The 19,822-nt window shown below is 40.9% G+C and overlaps 2 protein-coding genes across 4 annotated transcripts in view; both read right to left on the bottom strand.

Annotated features, from left to right (window-relative positions):
* Positions 1 to 52: 52 nt before the first annotated feature.
* pfkla (phosphofructokinase, liver a) lies at positions 53 to 10,077 on the bottom strand. Its single transcript, XM_061054289.1, has 22 exons — positions 9,845 to 10,077; positions 9,191 to 9,264; positions 9,015 to 9,092; positions 7,900 to 8,089; positions 7,489 to 7,654; positions 6,954 to 6,998; positions 6,751 to 6,859; positions 6,456 to 6,551; positions 6,110 to 6,202; positions 4,932 to 5,057; positions 4,783 to 4,847; positions 4,616 to 4,679; positions 4,323 to 4,469; positions 4,152 to 4,222; positions 3,398 to 3,485; positions 3,134 to 3,286; positions 2,523 to 2,687; positions 2,379 to 2,440; positions 1,592 to 1,703; positions 1,379 to 1,478; positions 1,173 to 1,278; positions 53 to 1,093 (listed from the first exon to the last, which is right to left on the bottom strand). The coding sequence occupies exons 1-22, from the start codon at positions 9,927 to 9,929 to the stop codon at positions 946 to 948; spliced, it is 2,343 nt and encodes a 780-aa protein (XP_060910272.1). The 5' UTR covers positions 9,930 to 10,077; the 3' UTR covers positions 53 to 945.
* A 1,938-nt stretch (positions 10,078 to 12,015) lies between these two features.
* The window catches only part of si:ch211-45c16.2 (mitogen-activated protein kinase kinase kinase 13), a 35,032-nt gene continuing 27,225 nt past the window's right edge, over positions 12,016 to 19,822 (bottom strand). For all 3 annotated transcript variants that reach the window (XM_061054286.1, XM_061054288.1, XM_061054287.1), the window contains 9 exons: positions 19,616 to 19,774; positions 18,832 to 18,940; positions 18,535 to 18,644; positions 18,190 to 18,306; positions 17,488 to 17,631; positions 16,549 to 17,299; positions 16,375 to 16,445; positions 15,894 to 16,185; positions 12,016 to 15,264 (listed from right to left, as the gene is read on the bottom strand). In XM_061054286.1, coding sequence (XP_060910269.1) covers positions 15,163 to 15,264; positions 15,894 to 16,185; positions 16,375 to 16,445; positions 16,549 to 17,299; positions 17,488 to 17,631; positions 18,190 to 18,306; positions 18,535 to 18,644; positions 18,832 to 18,940; positions 19,616 to 19,774 — 1,855 coding nt within the window. In that variant the 3' untranslated portion in view covers positions 12,016 to 15,162. The remainder of the gene's footprint in view (positions 15,265 to 15,893; positions 16,186 to 16,374; positions 16,446 to 16,548; positions 17,300 to 17,487; positions 17,632 to 18,189; positions 18,307 to 18,534; positions 18,645 to 18,831; positions 18,941 to 19,615; positions 19,775 to 19,822) is intronic.

Raw genomic sequence — 19,822 nt, 5'->3', positions numbered from 1 at the left:
GAGCATCTAACATGACTGTTGAATAGAATTGTGTTCATGATAAAGTAAGACCATTAAAATAATTAATACATTTATAATTATGGAGCGATTCCTTTCTTTGGGTCTTAGATTAAGTTTTGTGCTTTTAGCCTTTATTTTGAAAGGACAGGGGATAGAGGACGAAATCAGGGAGAGCAAGGGGAATGATGAGGAAATGATGAGGAAAAGAAGGAACAGATTGGACTCTAACACGGGTGGCTTGTTTGGAGGACTATGTATCTGGGACGCGACCTAATCACTAGGCCATCTGCGCCATGTGAAGACATTTCTTGATTTTAAGTACAGTAGTTTTGGTGTTAGAGTGTAATCAACTGCTTTTATATGTATACAGATTTTTTTGTTGCTTTGCATTAACTATGGGCTTCAACATTGAGTCCTCTTTAGTGTGATCATCTCAAACCAACCAGCCAGCTCATAGAGTTTTGTGAGAAATATAAAGGGACTTAAACATTTCTTTTAGCAGTTCTAACTTTAAGCTAACAAAGCACATGAATACAAAAACTTATTTTACTTATGGTTTGTGACATTGAAAGTAAAACAAACAAAAACCATTAAACCACAGCTCGTATAAATGTTTTTGAAAATAAATTCTGAAGTAAATTAATACAATTCCATCTTCATGACAGACCTGGTTGTCTTTATGCAGTGATTTGAACATACAAAGGCTTAACTGTTGCACATTACAAAACAAAACCAGCACTGTTTTGAATCTCATTTCGATACGTCGTGAACTCTTGAAGTACAATTTTTACATGATTGAACATTCAGTAGCTACTATGATACAAGAACACACTGAGATCAATGTTACGTTTTAAAGTCTTACGTCCTGTCTCCAGGTAAAGCTCTATAGTATCTGAGTAGGATAAGGGTTGAAAGTGCACAGAGAATATTGCCTTGTCAGAGAGCCTAAAACCCAGAGTCGATGCTGATGGAGCGTCGAGTCACATGCTCGATCTCTCCGGGGACATATTCACAGAAGCTGGTTTGGTATTTGGCCAACATTTTGAGCAGCGGCCGAAGTGTAAGCCACCACTGGAACTTTGGCATCCGGTGTCTGGAAATCAAAGTTCACAAATTACTTGCATTGATAAATAATGAAACACTTTATATAAACACACTTCTAATTTGCTTACTCAAAGTCAGTCACTTCCTTCAGTTCAGTTACTGGGATGAATGAGATGACCTTCCTGTTTAGACCGAGCACACACGCTGTGTCTGGTGAGTTGGCAAACACGCGACCTGACAGGAAAACATTGGGAATGACATTGCTGTGACTTTGACTTTCTGTTTTATCCAACTATATATTCATGTCAACTATAGGTCTATACATCAACACTACCTTGTCTGAAGTTTTCAGCCATTCTCTCTGAAAGCCACTGGATAGCCCTCACACCCAACTTAGTGCCGAAGTTTCTATCAAAAGGAGAAGGCGAGCCTCCCTAGGGCACACAAGCACAAGCTGGGAATAAGACAGACTCCTATTGTCAATGCAACTGATATTATTTGTGAGTCTGTGTACTGTCTTGATGGATGTAGTGTGGTGTCTCTGCACCTGCTGAAGGTGTCCCAGCACATTGACTCTGCAGTCAAAGATGCCCTTCCCCTCTGATGAATACAGCCTGTGGATGAAATCTGTAGTGTAGTTCTCATGGCATTTTTCATTTCTGTTGAGACAAGAAAAAAAAAAAGTAACCACAGGAAACACTAATGTTGCATAAAAAGTGTGCAGTTCATTATATGCCATGTATTTTTCTTTTTTTGTACTGGTAATATGAATTGTTTAAGACTTGGAGTGTGTTTCTAAAGGATGTCGTCTTTTGGTCAGTTTGCCGCCACTAGGGTCAAAACTAAAATATGTTTACTTTAAGATCGCCTGCCATAACCTGTTGTACAAACAACAGTGCCACAGTGGATGAATCCCAATAACTTTTCTGATCTTAAGAATCAACATTTAGAACCTTAATCTGGTCAAGATACTGTTTTAATACAATTTAAAGAAAAACTGTTTTAGAACAAAATACCCCTAAACTTAAATTATTCTCCTTATTATCAAAAGAAAATGAAGCATGTTCACTAAGGTGTTGAACCAGATTTATACAACCAGCTAAACATCAGGATACTCTCATTGTCAGTGCCAGGTTATCACACTTATGTTAACATGTAGTTTGTAATAAAGCCTCCTATCTGTTATCTTGGCTGTACAGTCTGTAGTGTGGTTTCACAGTATGGAAATATACAAACATAGACTCACTGTAAAGGAGATGGACTGAATGGTGTCTAAGGCAGCGAAAGCATAATATATCCAATGTGTATATGTTTGTATGAGTGTTTTTTTTTACCTCAGCACCAGACCCCTCTGGATGTCCTTTTTCATCTTTTCAGTCAAATGCTCCACATTGGTCTGTCAGAAAGCCAAATCATTAAAGAGACAGATTCTTCTACAAATGTTTAATTGATTCAGAAAAAGACAGTTTTTCTCTCACCTTCAGGTCATGGATGTTGAAGGGGTCTTCAAAGATATAGGCAGCATCAGCTCCCACAGCTATGCCTGTAGAGGTTGCCAGGTAGCCGCAGAATCCCCCCATTGTCTCCACCACAAACACTCGTCTTTTGGTCCCACTGGCTGACTGCTTGATCTTGTCACAACCCTGAAGAGGAAATTAAAAATCATTGTAAAAGCACACGTGGGAAGTGAAAGGGAGTCAAAAAATCAAACCATGAAGGTGAAGAGAGACAAATTCTACTTTAATTCTCATAAACCTTAAAAGCAGTTAAAGGTGAACAGGTGAAAAGCTCCTTAAAGGAAGTTTGAAAGAAAAGTGTGGTGCTAAATATAGAAGGACAGAGATAAACTTAAGTCCTGTCTAATTTATCTGCTTCCTGTCAAAGTTGAAAGATAAAATCTAAAGCTAAATCTAAACCTGAGTCCACCCTGACATCTCTGTTGTTGACACTGCTCAGAGAGTTCAAAGTGTATCTGTGTTATACAGCAGCTCATATTAGACGAGATGTTCTCTGGCTCGGTTCATCTCTATTCATGTTAGGCCTGAAACATCAAAGTCACACTGTTAATTTGCCATCTGCTCAGCGTTACCTCCATGGCAGCGTTGACGGCCGTGTCTGCTCCGAGGCTGAAGTCGGTTCCGGGGACGTTGTTGCTAATGGTGGCAGGGATTACACACATGGGGATGCAGAGCTCATCGTAGCGACCCCGGGCTTCAAACAGTTGCAGCACACCTTCGTAACCCTTTGAAAGTCACCAGGAGGTAGATGTAAAACGTCTTTGATGTAGCATTGACACTATAAATGAATATACATGTGATTCAGCTCTGGTTCTTTGAAGGGCTGTGAGTCATACCTCAAACCCTCCAATTACAAGCAGAGCTGAGATGCTGAACTTGGTGATGGTTTCCACAATCTTCTCCAGGTGTTTGTTTGGAAGAGTTCTGAAAAAGGACATGAAACAGAAACAGTAATTTGTCAATTACAATTTTTTCAAAGCAGGGGAAGATGACATCATCTTTGGCTTGGAGATTGCATATATTAAACCAAAAATCTGCATTAGAAAGTAGAGCACTTGAATTTCACAATGTCTAACAAAGTAACAAGTAGTGAGTCGCATTATGACAACTTCCTTTGTTGTTTTGAGAAGTGTGTACTAATGAACATACATAACAGAGGTTCAGAGGGTCGAGACATGATTTTTCTTTCTAATAAATTGGTGATGCCCAACAAGAGTAATGTGCAGAACTTTTTCTTTTCAATGTGATAGTTTGATGTCCTGCGACAAACTTCATGAGAGAGTTGGATGTGCGAACACCTCTTTCAAAACTTTTAGTGTTTTGAAATGAGCAAGAATGTTTGTTTTACACTATTGTTCTCACACTGATTCACTGTAGGGCAGACCTGCTCATCATTTTTACAGCCTGCCCTTGATGGCAGAGAAATCCAGGAATATCACAGGGATCCTTAACATAGTATGAAGAGCAATGTGAAAACCTCTTCAGCACCAATTTTGATGTTTTTTTCTGCTTTAAAAAACAAAATCTGTCCTCCTCAAGTCCCAAAACTTCATGAAAGAACAAACGCGTCCAAAGTGCACAAACGCTCACCGTTTGGTTCCTAGCAGTGATCCTCCTTGTCCGGTCCATCCTGCCACTTTGTGCCATTCCATCTCAAAAACCTGCAGACAGTATCAGCTCTAAACCATTTCTTTCCATACAGTTCACTTGTTTAGAAAATAAACTGCAGTGTGGGGAAGGTTTAAAAGTAGAAGGCCTCACGTCTCCGTTGGCGAGTCCTTGGAAGCCATCATGGACAGCATAGACCTTGTGCCCTTGAGCCAGCGCTAATCTCACGGCAGATCTCACGGCTGCATTCATCCCTGCAGCAGGAGCTCCCACGTTCAGAACAGCCAAAGAGAAATTGCTCTGAGGAAAGAAAGAGCACATTTGGGTTAACCTTTGTGATTCTTTAGTGTGTTACTTAAAATACAGTGTATGTGTATGTGTATGTGTATGTGTATGTGTGTGTGTGTGTGTGTGTGTGTGTGTGTTCATCACATTGACGGACTCACCTGAGACTGGGAAGGCTTTTGGAAGGAAAGGAGCTTGTAGATATTCAAGTTGTTTTCAAAACTCCTACAGAAAATCAAGTTAACATGAATTGATGATACATCACAGCACTATTTCAATATAATGATTCATTTCTACTTAATTTAAATACACATGGCGTAGTTCTCACCCTCCACGCAGTTTAACAGCTTCTTCAAACCGCTTCTCATTCATGGCCTTCTGCACCAACTTAGTCTGCAAATGATGACGGAGTTAAAAAAAAACATCAACCTTCCACTTCCTTTAAAATCAATTATGGAAGACAGGAGGGTGACTCACCATCTCAACACACTCCATCAGAGGCAGACGGACAGCTTGGTTACCCGACAGGCCGATGGCACAGGGGGGCGTGTCAGGAGAGGCCTCCATCAGAGCCACCACTGCCTCCACCCCCAGCTTACTGCTCTGAACACACAGGAGAGGCTTCAATTAGCACTCAGCTGAATAGATGAAGTGACGGAGGGTATCATGAGTAATACGTTGTAGTGGTTTTATGGAGAATAACTCATCTAGACACAGATTTGACCATGTTTAATATTTCTAAGCTTACTAAGGATGTAAAGAAAGCATCTAAACAGAAGTATGTAAATGTTTCACTGGCCATTGTACATGACATTACCAATCACCTATAATTGTCATAATATATGTAGTTCTTTATACAAGATTTGTTACACTATTCTGTTGTACATTTTGAACTTAAAAACACATTTTTACAGGGCACTGGTGGTACAGTGGTTAGTGCGCGCGCCCCATGTACAGAGGATGTAGTCCTCCAAGCGGGCGGCCCAGGTTCGTACCCACCTTTACTGTGTGTCATTCCCTATTCTCTCTCCCTCATTTCCAGCTCTATCCACTGTCCTATCTCTCCATTAAAAGGCACAAAAAGCCCCAAAAATAAATCTTTAAAAAAAAAAAAACATTTTTATATCAACCATGGAGCTCCTTTTATGGTGTATAGAACTTACACTGTGTGGGTTTTTTTGTAGCAAGTTCAGCTAAGTTTCACCAGTCAAAAAGTAGTGTAAACAACGATTAGTGGTAAACAGCAGTTAACCTTGTATACTGATTGGAAAAAAACAAAACACTGTTGTATTATCAGATCTTTGTTTGAGTTGTCATCAGCATATTTTAATAGACTAATGGTACCTTCGGCTAATCAGAACAAAGTTTTCTTCTGGTCATGCTACATTATTATATATTGGAGACTTTAGGTTTGCAGTTATGTGTTCAAACTATTGCTGACTATGCACTTCTGAGATGTTGCACTACGTATGTTTTATGTATTGTCTGTGTTTTATTAAGTATATGTGACTCTCCCTACAACCAAATTTACCTACAGGTACAAATAAAGTCACCTGAACCTGAAATTGATTATTTGTGTGACATCAAACTTTTTAATGTTCCTCAATGTTCAAAGCTGCATTTTTGCTTCAAAATATGCACGTTATCAAACTCACCAGTATTCTGTCAAATGCTGAGGGAGTTCCTCCACGCTGAACATGCCCGAGTACTGTCACTCTGGTGTCGTAACCCAGCCTCTCTACTACCAGCTTCAAACAGACATGGAAGCATTTCAGAGTATTATGTTATGCCATTTAGCGGGCGTACACAACAGAGCGATAAGAGTTTTTTAGAGTTCATGTGTATTCCTCATGTACTACAGACATTTAACACCTTTAAAAAAGCATTTTCCAGATACACTTTTCATTAATATTTCAACATCATACTACACTCTGTTGTTGGGCAGCTATTACATCACAGCCAGTCAACAATCCCCCCTTGTTCTTTAATCTTTACACTTACATCTTTTATGTAAGTTGTGGATATGGGCTCTCCATTTCTATTGATTGCACCTTCTGCTACGATTATAATGTTAAGCCTGGATCCCTTGATGCGGCTCTGAAAAAAAAAAAAGATACACATACGTACATATTAGCCACTGCTAGTGAGTTAGTAAGTGCAATCATGAAAAAAAGTCAGTTGAAACGTTGCATGTTAACCAAAGAGCATTAATACTCACTCTAAAACAGACAAACCTCTTCTGTGAAAAAAAACCACATATGTGCCTGTGGCTAATAATCTTGTTTTCATGTCATACCGTTTCTAGACGGGCGCACATACGGTCCTCCCAACCCTCCACAGGAGGAAGCTCCGGAATAAAGAGCCAGTCTGCTCCAGAGGCCAGAGCAGACACCAAGGCCAGATATCTAGAGGAATAGCACATAACACCAGCACAATCATTTGTCATAATATTCACGGCAGAACATACAGGATAGTAAAATGTGTCGGGGTGTTACTCACCCACAGTGTCGCCCCATGACTTCCAGAACAAAAGTGCGCTGGTGGCTGCAGGAGGGACACAACATTTATATTAAAAAAAGCTAATGAACAATTGCAGCAAAATTGTGTGTAGACAAACTGAGATTACTCAGATTGTAGCAACATGCAGGAAATGGGGCAAGTCTGGGCGAGATCACTGGAAGTAGTTCCTGCCAGGTTTGAATGGTAGAGACGAGTTCTGACAGCTTCACAGAGATGTGTGCATTCCATTACAGTACGTCTGACACAGGACTTCAACTGCTCGTATTTTAATCACAACTGCAACTGATAAACGACTCAACTAATAATGGATACTGTAGTGAGATATCAATATAACTACCAATGATATAGATGTATCTATTACATTTTTTTCCATGGAAGTTCTCCTGTGTTGTTGTTGTTAAATCTTACTATTAGTGATTCAGAAAGAAACACTACTGTCCATGACCTCACAATATCTGCTTTTACCAACTCTGTCATGCGTTCTGCCACTGTTCAACATCACACAGTTTCTGACCTTTGTGCAGTGGTCATGATAGCGTCAATTATCTCCATGATGCGGTGCAGTGCAGAATCTGCCCCGATGGTCATGTCTGTGCCGCAGAAGTCGTTATCGATTGAGCCAATGAGCCCCACGATGTTCAGGTGGTCGTGCTGCTTGGCCAGCGTGTCTGTGATCCTCCCTGATTTTGAAAACACGGGTTCATTATCGCAGATATTATACTGGCAGGTTACATAATGCATATGTTTATTTGGTACAAGCTCTTTCAAACCAACTGCTCCTAGTGAGACTAATAAAGTTTTTTTAATTGAATTGCCAGCAAGTGTTAATATAAAACAAGCGTATATTAAAATTCTTTAACCCTTGTATTTCCAACAGTTTCCAAGTAAGGCTTAGTGACTAGTTGAAAATGGTTGAGCACTTTACCTTTCTTTACAAGCTCATCCAGCAGGCCGCTCCACTCACTGCGGAAAATGTTCGCTCCTGTGAGGCTGCCGTCTCCACCGCACACGCACAGGTTGGTGATGCCTTTCTTCACCAGGTTGAAGGCAGCGCCAAGCCTCCCCTCCCGAGTTGTGAAGGCCTTGCAGCGGGCGCTTCCAATCACAGTCCCACCCTGCATTCATGTAACAAAGTCGCAAGACAAACAATGTCATGTGTCTTTAAAAATGTCATACTAAAAGAGCAATATTAATTTTAACTTTGCAAACGATGGATTGGTTAAGATACAACAGATTGAAGGAACAGATTCAATGAAATATAGGCATGAAACAAAGCCACAAGCAGTGCACCTGAGATTTGTGATTATCCCTCCCACAAAGCGGTGACAAGAAAAAAATGTGCTTCATATTTCTGGGAGTTTGCTCTTGAAATTAGCAGGCAAGCAGATATTGCTTTGTATTAATGGGACATAAGTGAAATCGAATGGGAATCAGTGATAAACTATAATGAAGCTTAACAAACCAATAAAACCATACAATACATTTGCTTCAGAAAATAACTGCATCCCCCTCAGCAATATGCTAGATACATTTCAGACAGCTGCAAAATGAACAAGTGGGAGTGTTTCTGAATGTCTTTAGTTTTAGTGCTTAGTTGCTGCTTCATGAAGAGATGTCGCTTAAAGCCCATGCAGCAAGGCCCCTTACCAGTTTGTAACCATTATTAGACAGGCAGAGGGAGGAGAGATGAGAAAGAGAAGGGGGATTTCATAAAACTCCTTTTATAACCACAAACAAAGAGAGAAAAAGAGAAACATTTGAGAAAAAAAATAAGATAACACAAACTATAAATCATAATACAATCACTGTAAGACTCGACAGGCAGAGATTTTGACATGTTGTATGAAAGGCAAAGGTGTAAGTCCAATAATTAGCGATAGTTCTGCTATCCTGAATTTAGCATTTAGCTTGTTGCTTGGAGACCTTAATAGATACCTGTGTGTTTATTTGACATGTTAAAATGTCTGCTTGGTAAATGGCATATTAAAGCTACCCTTACCACTGCTGTCAACAGCCATTGAGGTTAATATTTAATCGTACCTGTTGGATGATGTTGGTCACACTGTGCCAGTGTGCCAGTTTGATGTTGTCTCCCCCGTCCACCAGGCCCTGGTATCCCTGAACAGTAACAGATGTTTTTCATATTGTGTGTACAGATAAAGACTGACTCAGTGTGTATGTTAAGTAGGGGGATATTAAACAGCTTTTTTTTTTACCTCATATATAACATAGACCTTCGCTCCCACATAGATGCCCATTCTTGTCACAGCTCTGACAGCACCATTCATCCCTGGGTGAAGGACAATTGCACAGAAATATTACTATTAAATCTGCTTCTTAAGTCATTACACACAAGCTGTTGCACAATAGCCCTGCTTGAGGACATGTAGTGGATATGACTTCACAATCTCTTACTGGGCAAAGGTGCCACCCGCTCTGTTGAAACAGCAATCACAGTCCTGACAAGAATTACTCAACTAGATCTTGATACAGCACTGTTCTCTGCAAAAAGTAAAGTTGCCTTTTAGCTGCTTTGTGGCCATATTAAAGTTAAGCACAGATGGGCTCTTCCTCAAACTGTAGCCTGCTCAAGTACAGTAGTTGACTAATGAAGTGTACATTATTTTCACCATTGTAAATCAACAGGAAGTGAACTGTATGCTGCTCATTAATGACCTTTGACCCATGAACAGAAGGGAAATATATACAGCTGTAATTGGGAGTTATTAATATAAACTCAACTACTTTAACAGAGTAGAATTTATATTCTTGCTCTCGCAAGCATTTGTTGTAGAAAGCTTGTTTAATGCCTACACGTATGAAGACTGACATGTGTCATTTGAATCAATCTTAGCAGTTTAGAAAGTCACCTTGTGCATCTCCTCCGCTGGTCAGCACCGCTATGGCTCGACCAGCTCCCGTCATCTTCAGCTTCTCCAAATCCATCGAAGACATTTTCTCACTTTTAAAACAGACAAACTGGAGGAAAATTAAGAAATGACCGTCAACGAGTGAAGGAAAGTGTTTGGTAAGCCTGAGGTCAACCCAGATGTCGCTTCCTCCTTTCCGCAGGTTTACTCTCTGTAAACAGTCAGCATTGACACTTCTCGGGGGTTTGACTCCGCCCTGTCCAAAGGAGAGGAACAGTGGGCGTTCACTTTATGATGTCTTCAACAGCACGTACACATACGTACAGGGGCGTCGCCAGGAGCTCCGGCCCCGTGAAAAGATCTCACATTGAGCCCCTACCATGGACCAAACTAACCCCAGAGAATTTCTATAACCATCACACAAATGACCTATAAACACTTTGAACAACTATGCTTTGTTTTACACCCTGAAAATGGAAGATAAATAAAGATAAATAATCACTGTAATATTTCCTCATAGCTTAAAAATAATTTAAACTTTGTAATATATGCACCTTTCAGACAGTTGAAACATTTCCAGCAACATTATTTTACTTATTAACTTGCTATAGTTAATGTTGTAAAGGCTTTTATTGTCTAAAGTGATCTTATTGGTTATCTTATTGAATTAAAAATTCTACTGGCATTAATGATAAACTGTAAACAAACAATACATCTGAATTAGATTCTACCATGATTTTAAAATGAGGCTATAATAGTTCTTCTTTGTTCTGACTTCACTTTAATTCTTCTTACACTGCATTATCATTTGTCTCACCTGACGTTCAAAATATTGTTTTTTGGGCAGAAGTAGCGGACTCAGTTTTAATGCTAGCGTGACAACATTGATATTATATGAACTACACTGAATCTGTTGATATCAAATATGTTACTGTAGCTCGCTGGGAAAGACGCTAAATATCGCTCCAAAGTGGACTCTTTTTGACCGCGATGTAATATTTTTATAAAATAGGGTCGTATGAAATCGTATCTATGAAGGGGATTAATAAGATATATTTATACATAAAACACAGATATGATCCAAACGATATTCTTGGCTGAATTCCTCTAACAACTGGTTTAATCTGCAGCCTGCCACATCTCTCACTCCTGACTCGACTGACTGCTGAAAGATCAATCCAGTCGAGAGGTGGTGGGAGGACTAAACCATTCTGCGCATTCAGAAGGAGGGAGAGGGCCTTTTAGAGAGACTTCACATTTTTTCCACAAAGGAATTCTGAATGTTTGTTTATTTATTCAGACCATTCTAATTATCTTATTGCGTTTATAACTCAGAGAAAAAAGAGAAATAAGAAATAGATTTTTATTTCAGGCCCATGAAGGGCCCCCCTCCCCACTAGAGCCCTGGGTAGTCAGTCCCACTTTTCCCCCCACTACGACGCCCCTGCATACACACACCCCTGCATGACTTGTAGGCTATTGTTTGTGATATTATATATTTTTTTAAAGCCTACTATTCTCATCAAAATTACTAACTAGATTAAGGTATACTATAAAAATAGAAACAAGGATATTAATAGAAATTCACCACGTTCGGAGTTAAATTTTCACTTTAAATGTGAATTTAGCCCCAAGTAGGTGCTTGATATTTTAATAGCTGTACAAAACACAATTGCAACATTACCAAGCCCAGTAAGCTACTGTTGGCCTAGACAAACAGCCTCTGATATATAAAAAAAACCCATTTATTTTGAAAAACACGTAGGCCTATATCATGTTAAATGACTCATCATATCTTCAGTATGATTTCTAGTTTACTTCTTGCACTCTTTAGAATATTATATTTGAATGTTGTGCTTGAGTGTGGTAATCTTCTCCAGATCTTAACACAAGGGCAAACAATAACAGGAAATAGAACGAAACTCTCATATGAAACTTTTTTTTAAACAAGGTTCTGTGGGCTCAGTAACTCTTAAATCATGGATATGTTAATGAGGTAAATAAACCTATGGCTCAGACTATTGGTCGCGTAATAATAACATGAAATTAACACTAGAATTCAACAAATTCATACATTTCTGTCATTCCAAATGAGCTATTTAGGTAGTTGATGAGATATAAAATCAACAGGAACCAGTTGTGCCACAGAAGAGACAGACCAGTTTGTTGGGTACAGTACATCAGCATTTATTCCATGCAGTAATTTGCTCTGATTTTATTCCCCCAAGATACCAGTTGCACTGTACACTGGATAATACAGGAAACTGACGGGATTGGTTGATCGTAATGCCATTCAACAGGTAAGAGAGTTGGAAATGAGATTAACAAAGAAAACATATGTTTGATACATGGGATGAGGCAACATGACGTCAACAAGTTAGAGACGATGTCAGAGAGATTCAGATGTAAGTAACTGGTATTTGGATTAAAAAATGAGAGGAAGGGATTTCTGCAGAAGCACCAAAATCGGCATCACACATAACTACAACCCTATTGTTTCGTTAACCCTGCTGAAACAGTTCAGTTACTGACTTTTGGTTGTAGAAGACCTCCGTCAGGTTAACTAAAACCTGAGGAACACTTCATGCTGCTAATCAATACTTCATCCGCCATGAACATCAAGATGATGAGTGGTCCCAAATAAAAAACAAGAGATGCTCATTATATGACAATGCTTTTTGTTCAACCGTACTGTAAAAATACTGTCTTCTTCCCATACCAAATCATTGTGCTTTCTTTATATAATACTTCTCAGGAGGAATCACAGGTCATGACATTTCTAAAGCTGCCTGAAATTAAAAAGAACAAAACACCATAGCATAATAAATTAACTCAATAATCATGTAGGCCAGCTACAAAGAAAAAAAAGAGAAAATAATCAATATTAAATTAAAACTCTACAACAATCAGTCATACTTCACAGGATATATGCCAGAAAGATAAACGTTAACAGCTTGATCAAATTACGCAGTCATAAGGATACACAAGGTTATTTCACACAAACGTAAACAGAGTGAAGAAGGTTTGAAGGAGGCCAGTGGAAAGGCAGCAGCTGCTGAGCCTTTCCAAAGCTGTGAGGCAAAAGGTAATTTATTCATCAGTACTGGTTTAGATTCTACGATCATATGACTCACACCCTCCTGCAGTGTTCAATACTGATGTGATACGGATTAAGGAATTTCCTGCTTATTTCAAACCAGTTGGCTGGTCGTCAGCGACAGAAATTTGAGGCTTCTGTCTGAGCTGTGCAATACGTTAAAGAGAGAGGACAAAAACAGGTTACATTACATTTACAGTTGATTATATACAGGAGTAACTAACACTGAGATGAGGTTGTTGAAAGCCGAGAGCTTAATGGCTCTGTGGCCTTGTCTCTGGCTTTTTATTCCTAACTTAGAAACTCAGCCGTCTGCATACACTTGAGCTGACATCTTGACATCATTAACGTTAAATTCAACCCTGGCTGGCAGTTATTTCAACTGCACAGTAATTAATTAAAGTGGGATGACAAACACTCTCACAGGGGTGAAAAATAAAGCTCTCTCAGGTGCAGTATCCCATTTCAAAGACAACAAGACAAAAGGTGAAATTGCTGGGATTCTTGGATTTGGATGCTCATGGGAAGATAATATCCCTTGGGTAAGGGGAAAAAGAAAAGAAAAGAATGGAGTCATGACAATTACAAAAACACATGGAAAAGCTATTGTAACTGTCTCCATCTAGTGGCTGTGGATATATTGCTCCTGCTCTAAATCGGCAACATAAAACCTGAGCATCAATCTCTGGAAAGGCAAGTTCACAAAGTAGGGACAATATAAAAAATAAAGCTTATATTTTAAGCTGTTGTACACCTCCTGCTCCTATCTAGCCACCAGTCACTCTGTTGTGTCTAGCCTGCTAGACTACTACATGCCCAGTCTACATTATTGCTGTTTTACTACTACAGCATAGATGAACATTTATTGGACGCTGCGTGTTGGACAGTATAAATTACCCTGCTAGAAAATGGAACATGGAAGATGCTGCACCGAGTAGTTTCAAGAAAGGGGATACTGCACCTGGATTGTAACTAAACCGCTCTGAATCTTTACATAGACATTAATGTCTGTTACAGCGATAAAAGGGTTGAACATCAAGGCTACCTGTAAGACTTTTTTTTTTTCCTATAATAATCCTGCACGGTCCTTATTATGTGCCACCCTAAGAAGATTCCTACATACAACAATTGGTCCAGTCTAGTTTCTCACAGTCCTCCAAACGATCCTGAGATGAGACTTGAAACTGTACTATCTAATGGAGAGGAACGGCCTTCATCATAACACACACACACACACACACCCACACACCCACACACCCACACACACACATATAACTCCCTTAACAACTCTTGGTCATGACATCTGATTTATGATGACAATGACGTTGGCGTGTCTCGGAGAAGGATGAGCTGCATCACAAAGGAACAGACTCTTTTTTTTGGGGGGTGTTTTTTTTTTCTTCTTCGCTGATGCTCTGCCAGCTTGTCCCACTTCATGCAGTCTTCCTGCAGCCTTGTGAATTTTGCAAGCCGCACAAGCATGCTAGTACAGTTCAGCATGAGCCTTGATGACTGGACACTGTTTCTAGGGAGGGAGGAAGAGACTTAGGGAGAGAGTCCGGTAGCGAGGCAGGTTGTTCATGCTGGTGTTTTGCACTGTTTTCATGAGCTCCCTCTTCCCCACTCAGTGTGGTGGGGACGGGACGGAAGCCAGGGAGGTGGGTTTCTGAGGCTCTGCGCTGTAAACTAATGATAAAGCCTTTTGATCTTAATCAGAGCACGTCTCTCTGTTGGGTTTTCTAAGAGCCAGATCAAGGCTTGTATTTTCCCCCCTTAACAACAATTGCAGGGATGTCACTCCACCATTCTAGCTTTCTGACACATCTTATTATCCTCTGCATCTTTGTCCAGTCTCAATCTATAGACAATGCACAGTTAGCCCAGTTTTAAAATGTCTTCCTCTGTTTGGATCAGAGAATATTCATAAGGTCATCATTTTACTTCAAAACGCAGACAAAAATAAATTATGAGACTATCTACATTATCATTCAAAAGGGAATCCCTGCCATGGGTTGCCTGGATGCTGTGCTAGAGATGGGGCAGACTGGGTTTAATGAAGGGGGGGGGGGAGGGGCAAGGGGGGTCCTGGGAGAGATTGCATGGGGCTTTGCTATAGGGAGCTTTGTTTACAATGTGGTCCTCTTATTGCTGTGTTTTCTGCAGAGCAGAATGGGACACGATGGCCTCCAGGCAAAAACAGAACTAAGCCTTGGGGACCTTTTCACCACGAAGATGGAGCCCCAGCTTTGTTGTTTCTGATGGTGGCGTCTGAACACTCTGCTTCTGATGAATCACAGTCTGAGTCCCCAAACTGTAGTGGATTCTGGGAGAATAATGAGAACGAAAAACAAGAAGAGATGTAAGCATGGATCCAATAATAGGGGGATAGATTAACTCTTAGCAATTTTAAAATCTTATCATGGTGTTTTTGTGACCCTACTGTGAACACATACATTTTTTTCCCTTCTGTACTTAATAAAGAGCCAATATTTTTCTGTATCCTCGACTGTAATGTTATATAACCCTTTTATTCAGTTTATTTTATCTGTACTGTAACATTGTTTAGTGGAAAGCCCTTGGAAGTTATTATTATTATTACTATTATTAGGTGCTACCAAAGCAATGAACAAATTAAGACGGAAACCTATTGATGGCGCTAGATGACAAGTTAGGGATCACCAGTAATGGTAATCTAATGAGGAAATGTATGCCTGTGCTAAATGTAATTCTATTCCATCCAGGTGTTGAGACTTTTCTCACAAATGAGAATCTGAAGCCGCACGATTCATATTCTATGATACAAAGGTGTCTATAAGAAATTTGAAATAAATGTAAAAGGTGTTCAGATATTTTATTGTGGACTAAAAGGTTTGGCGGACAAGCTGACACTCTGATGTGTGTTTAACAATGAAAACACCGAGCCAACGTGATAGCACATCCAACAATGCTGACCTCGTAGCTGTGTTCGTCAGAGCACAGTTTTCCCAGTGAGATCTGGGTCTTCACCCTTCGGACAGCACACTCCTTGTCAGACAGGCCGTCTGACTGGGTGGAGATGTCGATGGGGATGTCCGGTGTGTGCGACAGCAGCTCATCCAGGTGCTCCTCCTGGCTGGCGCTCATCCTCTCTAGGGGTCCGCTGTGGGAGTGGTCGCTGGTGTTTCCCTCTTCGCCGTCGGACACGGACAGGTTTTCTGAACTGAAGGTGGAGTAGGACTGAAAGCTGCTCATGCAGCGATGAGGTCTTTGAGGAAGAAAAAAAGGTACATTTTAGATGCTGTTCATATGCATTTGATTCCTTGAATACATATTATAATATACATGATGATTGCTGTGGTTAAAATTAGGAGAGTCTGTTATTTTCTTGTGTTGAAAAACATGATACGATAGTATTAGATCAAGGTGGAACATCTGATGATTAACTGAGCTTTACCTCTGTCTTCTTGGAAACTCCACTTCACTATCTACCTCCCCCTCCTCCTCTTCAGATGACTCATCGCCTCCCTGCAAGAGAGACAATCACAGCTGTTACTACATCAGCTTCACAGTTTTATACCACAAACACTCACCACAGGGTCAGTCATGAGAGGACTCCAGCTGTGCTCACCTTCCTGAGAGGTCTGAGGATGCGGGGCAGGGCAGAGGGGAGGGCGTGTGTGTGTTCCAATGCGTCACGTTCCTGTGGCTCGGTCTTTTTGGTGGCCTCGCTGTCTGTAGTTTGGTCTTTGCCGGGAGCCCCCAAAAAGGACTGGGTGCTTTCCTGCGTGTTGAGCAGTGAGTAGTGAGGTAACTCTGGGTGGTTTGATACTGGAGGGGTCTCCTGACAGTGAAGGCATCCAGGGAAGGGGTGAGCCTGACAGCAGGGACACAGAGAGCCAGCACCAGCACCTGGGACGTGGTTGGAGCTGGTGGATGAAGTCCTCTGTCGCGTGTCTGCGTCCACCGCGGTGGATATGAGGTCGGGGCTGGATTCAGAAACGCGGCGCTGCAGGTGGTCCGTCTGGGGGCTGCGGAGGGCAGCCGCGGGGCCGAAGTAGCGTAGGTTATTGGCACAGTTGACGACGGCCTGTTCGCGGCCCTTCAAGGGGAGGAGGGCCCCCTCAGGTAGTGTGTGGTGGTGGTGATGGTGGAACTGTTGCTCCTGAAGAGACTGCGTGTCCTCTGAGGCTCCAGCTATAGACTTCAACAGCCCAGGGAACTCACTGTGGCTGCCTTTGCTGTTGGCGCGGCGGTGGCGAGGCTTGCTTCTGTATCGGGCTTTGCCGGGAGGCGTTGAGACTTTAGGGCTTGCTGATAGTGGTGAGGGGGAGGGAAGAGAGTCGACACTGGGGATGCCATCAGAACGAAGCAAGTCGGGCCTGAAAGAAATGCATTCAGCAACGTTACTGTTATGCAACATGAACGATTCAATAACAAAAAGTTCTTTATCCTACTCTACTGAGCCTTGTCACTTATTTAAATGAATGTTAATCTCATCTAGGAGAACCTGCAAATGATAATGGATGTGTAGCATTAGAAACAAATGTGCTTTTTTTACACTACATACCTTTTAGCGGATGGCATCCCCGGTTTGTGGGAAATGCTTCCTTTCTTCTTGATAAGCTTCTCTACGGCGTTGGACCTGACGATGGGTCGGACCAGGTGGCGCTTATATGTCCCGGGATATTTCTTCTCCACTGCTTGCTCTCTCCTGTAGAGGGGACAGAATTAGTTTGGGGTTTTCATGACAGTTAAAATAACTTTTTTTTTCATTTTAGGTTATCCTACAGTGATAAGAGAAAGTACACAGTAATTGTTTGTTTATTTGTTTGTTTTATTTGGATCCCCATTAGCTTCAGCATAGCAAGAAGCTATTCTTCCTGTAAGTAATATTTCAGAAGATCCATATGGATCAAAAAACAGGTCAAGGACAGGCAACAAAAAATCCACACTTGAATGCATTTTATTCCTCTTTCTCAGCAAAAACAAATACATGCCAAAGAAGGCTTGGGTGGGAATATGTAAAAAAAGTGATGTGACTCATATGCCCTGTTGTTCTAGTGAATTCAAAACCAAACCAACACTGACTACTGTTCTCTCTCTTCTTACTATAACATCAGTTATCTTCCCAGTAACTGTTATAATTTCAGATATAAAATCACTTGAAATACCTCAGTGGAGGAGGTATGTAGTGGTAGATGATAAAGAAAACATAAGCACAATAGTAGTAAAGCTGACCAATGACTACTGTGATAAATTGTTCACATACTTCATTAGTTCTTTCTCCCGGACCTCCAGCTGCAGCATGATGGCGCTGAGCTCCATGTAGAGATTGTTTGCTCGTTCTAGTTTCCTCTCATAGTGCTCCCGGATGTCCAGAGCATGCCTGAATGTGTGCAGAAAAAGCAGGCAAAATGATTACTCCCAACACTTTGAACTTTAATTTCAAGAGTACATTATTCAAATGTAAAAAATATAGTTGTCCTTAATATATAGGATTCTTTATGAAATCAGGAGAAACTGACATCATGTCATCAGCAGACAAAATGTTCACTTTTGCTTTCTTTTCCTGTAGAGTTGGAGATCTTTCTCTCTGGCTCTCATTATTACACACCTCAGTTCATCCCTCCGGCGCCGGATGAGCTCTTCATCCAGCCTGTGGATACAGGTGCCTTCACTCTTGATCTTCTCGAAATGTTTCTTCACCTCCTCTCTCCATTCTGACTGTAATTTAGATGAACAGTCAATATCACATCAAATGTAGATTCTCAGCACTGTAACTAAAAGAACATTATCATCTAGAATACATTTAAGCAGTCTAGAGCTTGAGCACAACACTCAGTGTAAGGGCAATATTTTAGGAAAAGAAGCCTGTACAATCCTCAGACTGATTTGTAGTAACAGTGCAGACCTGAGACTTGAAGTAGGTCTCCTGGGGAGCTCCCAGGACATCAGCAGAGGCAATGTCAAGATGTAGTAGGATCTGACGAAATGAAGGCCTATTCCTAGGTTTGCCTTGCCTGGCAAAGGATCAGCAAAATCAGCAGAAGGAAGGGAGAGCACATGTGATTAAAACTCAAATACACAATGAAAAAAACCTTCTTAAAAAATTAGCTTTCAGGACACCCTTTGTGGTGCATGGTTAGCATTTTTTTAAAGGTCACATATCATACTCCATTTAAACCAGTTTGAATTAAGTATCAAACGTCCCCAAAACATGACACTTAAGTTTCTTGCTCAAAGTCCACTCAGATTGTTATCATGTCTATAAACCCCTCTATACTAGCCCTGCTCAGAACAGGCTGTTTCTGTGTCTGTAGCTGTGTCTGACCATTTCCCTCTCTTAAAGGGGATTGCAAGGCAGACTCAGAGGGCAGCACAAACACCTAGCTGTGGGAGTGTCACCCACCTGAGGGAGGGGTTACTGCCCTTTGTGATACCATTAAGGGAAAATCTCCAAATGGCCTGTTTGAGCACACATTTTCCTGAAAAGTGGAGCAGGCAAAAGACGGAGAGGATGGACCCTTTTTCATGATTGAGGAGTCTGTAGACATGTTAGGGCCACATATGAGTGTTAGAAAACCATGTTAAAGTGTAACATAATATGTGACCTTTAATACAGATGCTGACCCCAAATCATTTGAACATCAACTGTGAGTATGATGAGAGCAGAAATGATGTTTCGTCACACCCACCATGTTTGCTTCATGAGGATTTTAAAGCCATCGGGGCAGGTGGAGGGAACAGGAAGGTGGAGACTGTTGCTGCCAACACCCCAAATAATGGCAGAGGAATCCACGTCTTTGTAGGGAATCTCTCCAGTCAGAAGCTCCCATAACACAACACCAAAGGACCTACAGAGCACAAGGAGAATGAATCAGGTCTGTACATAGTAACAATCT

Source organism: Labrus mixtus, chromosome 13 (assembly GCF_963584025.1).
Source record: "Labrus mixtus chromosome 13, fLabMix1.1, whole genome shotgun sequence".
In the NCBI taxonomy this organism is placed as follows: domain Eukaryota; kingdom Metazoa; phylum Chordata; class Actinopteri; order Labriformes; family Labridae; genus Labrus; species Labrus mixtus.
The sequence above is the reverse complement of the archived record's forward strand: the minus strand, read 5'-3'. Positions and strand labels throughout refer to the sequence as shown.

Bases quoted from the DNA above. Each gene is read 5' to 3' on its own strand.
- pfkla (XM_061054289.1), bottom strand. From the start codon at position 9,929: ATGTCTTCGATGGATTTGGAGAAGCTGAAGATGACGGGAGCTGGTCGA. The intron at 7,655-7,899 runs GTAAAGTGCTCA...TTTCAAAATCAG, and splicing joins GGATGAGCTTGTAAAGAAAG to GGAGGATCACAGACACGCTG. The intron at 1,279-1,378 runs GTAGTGTTGATG...TTTTCCTGTCAG, and splicing joins GGCTGAAAACTTCAGACAAG to GTCGCGTGTTTGCCAACTCA.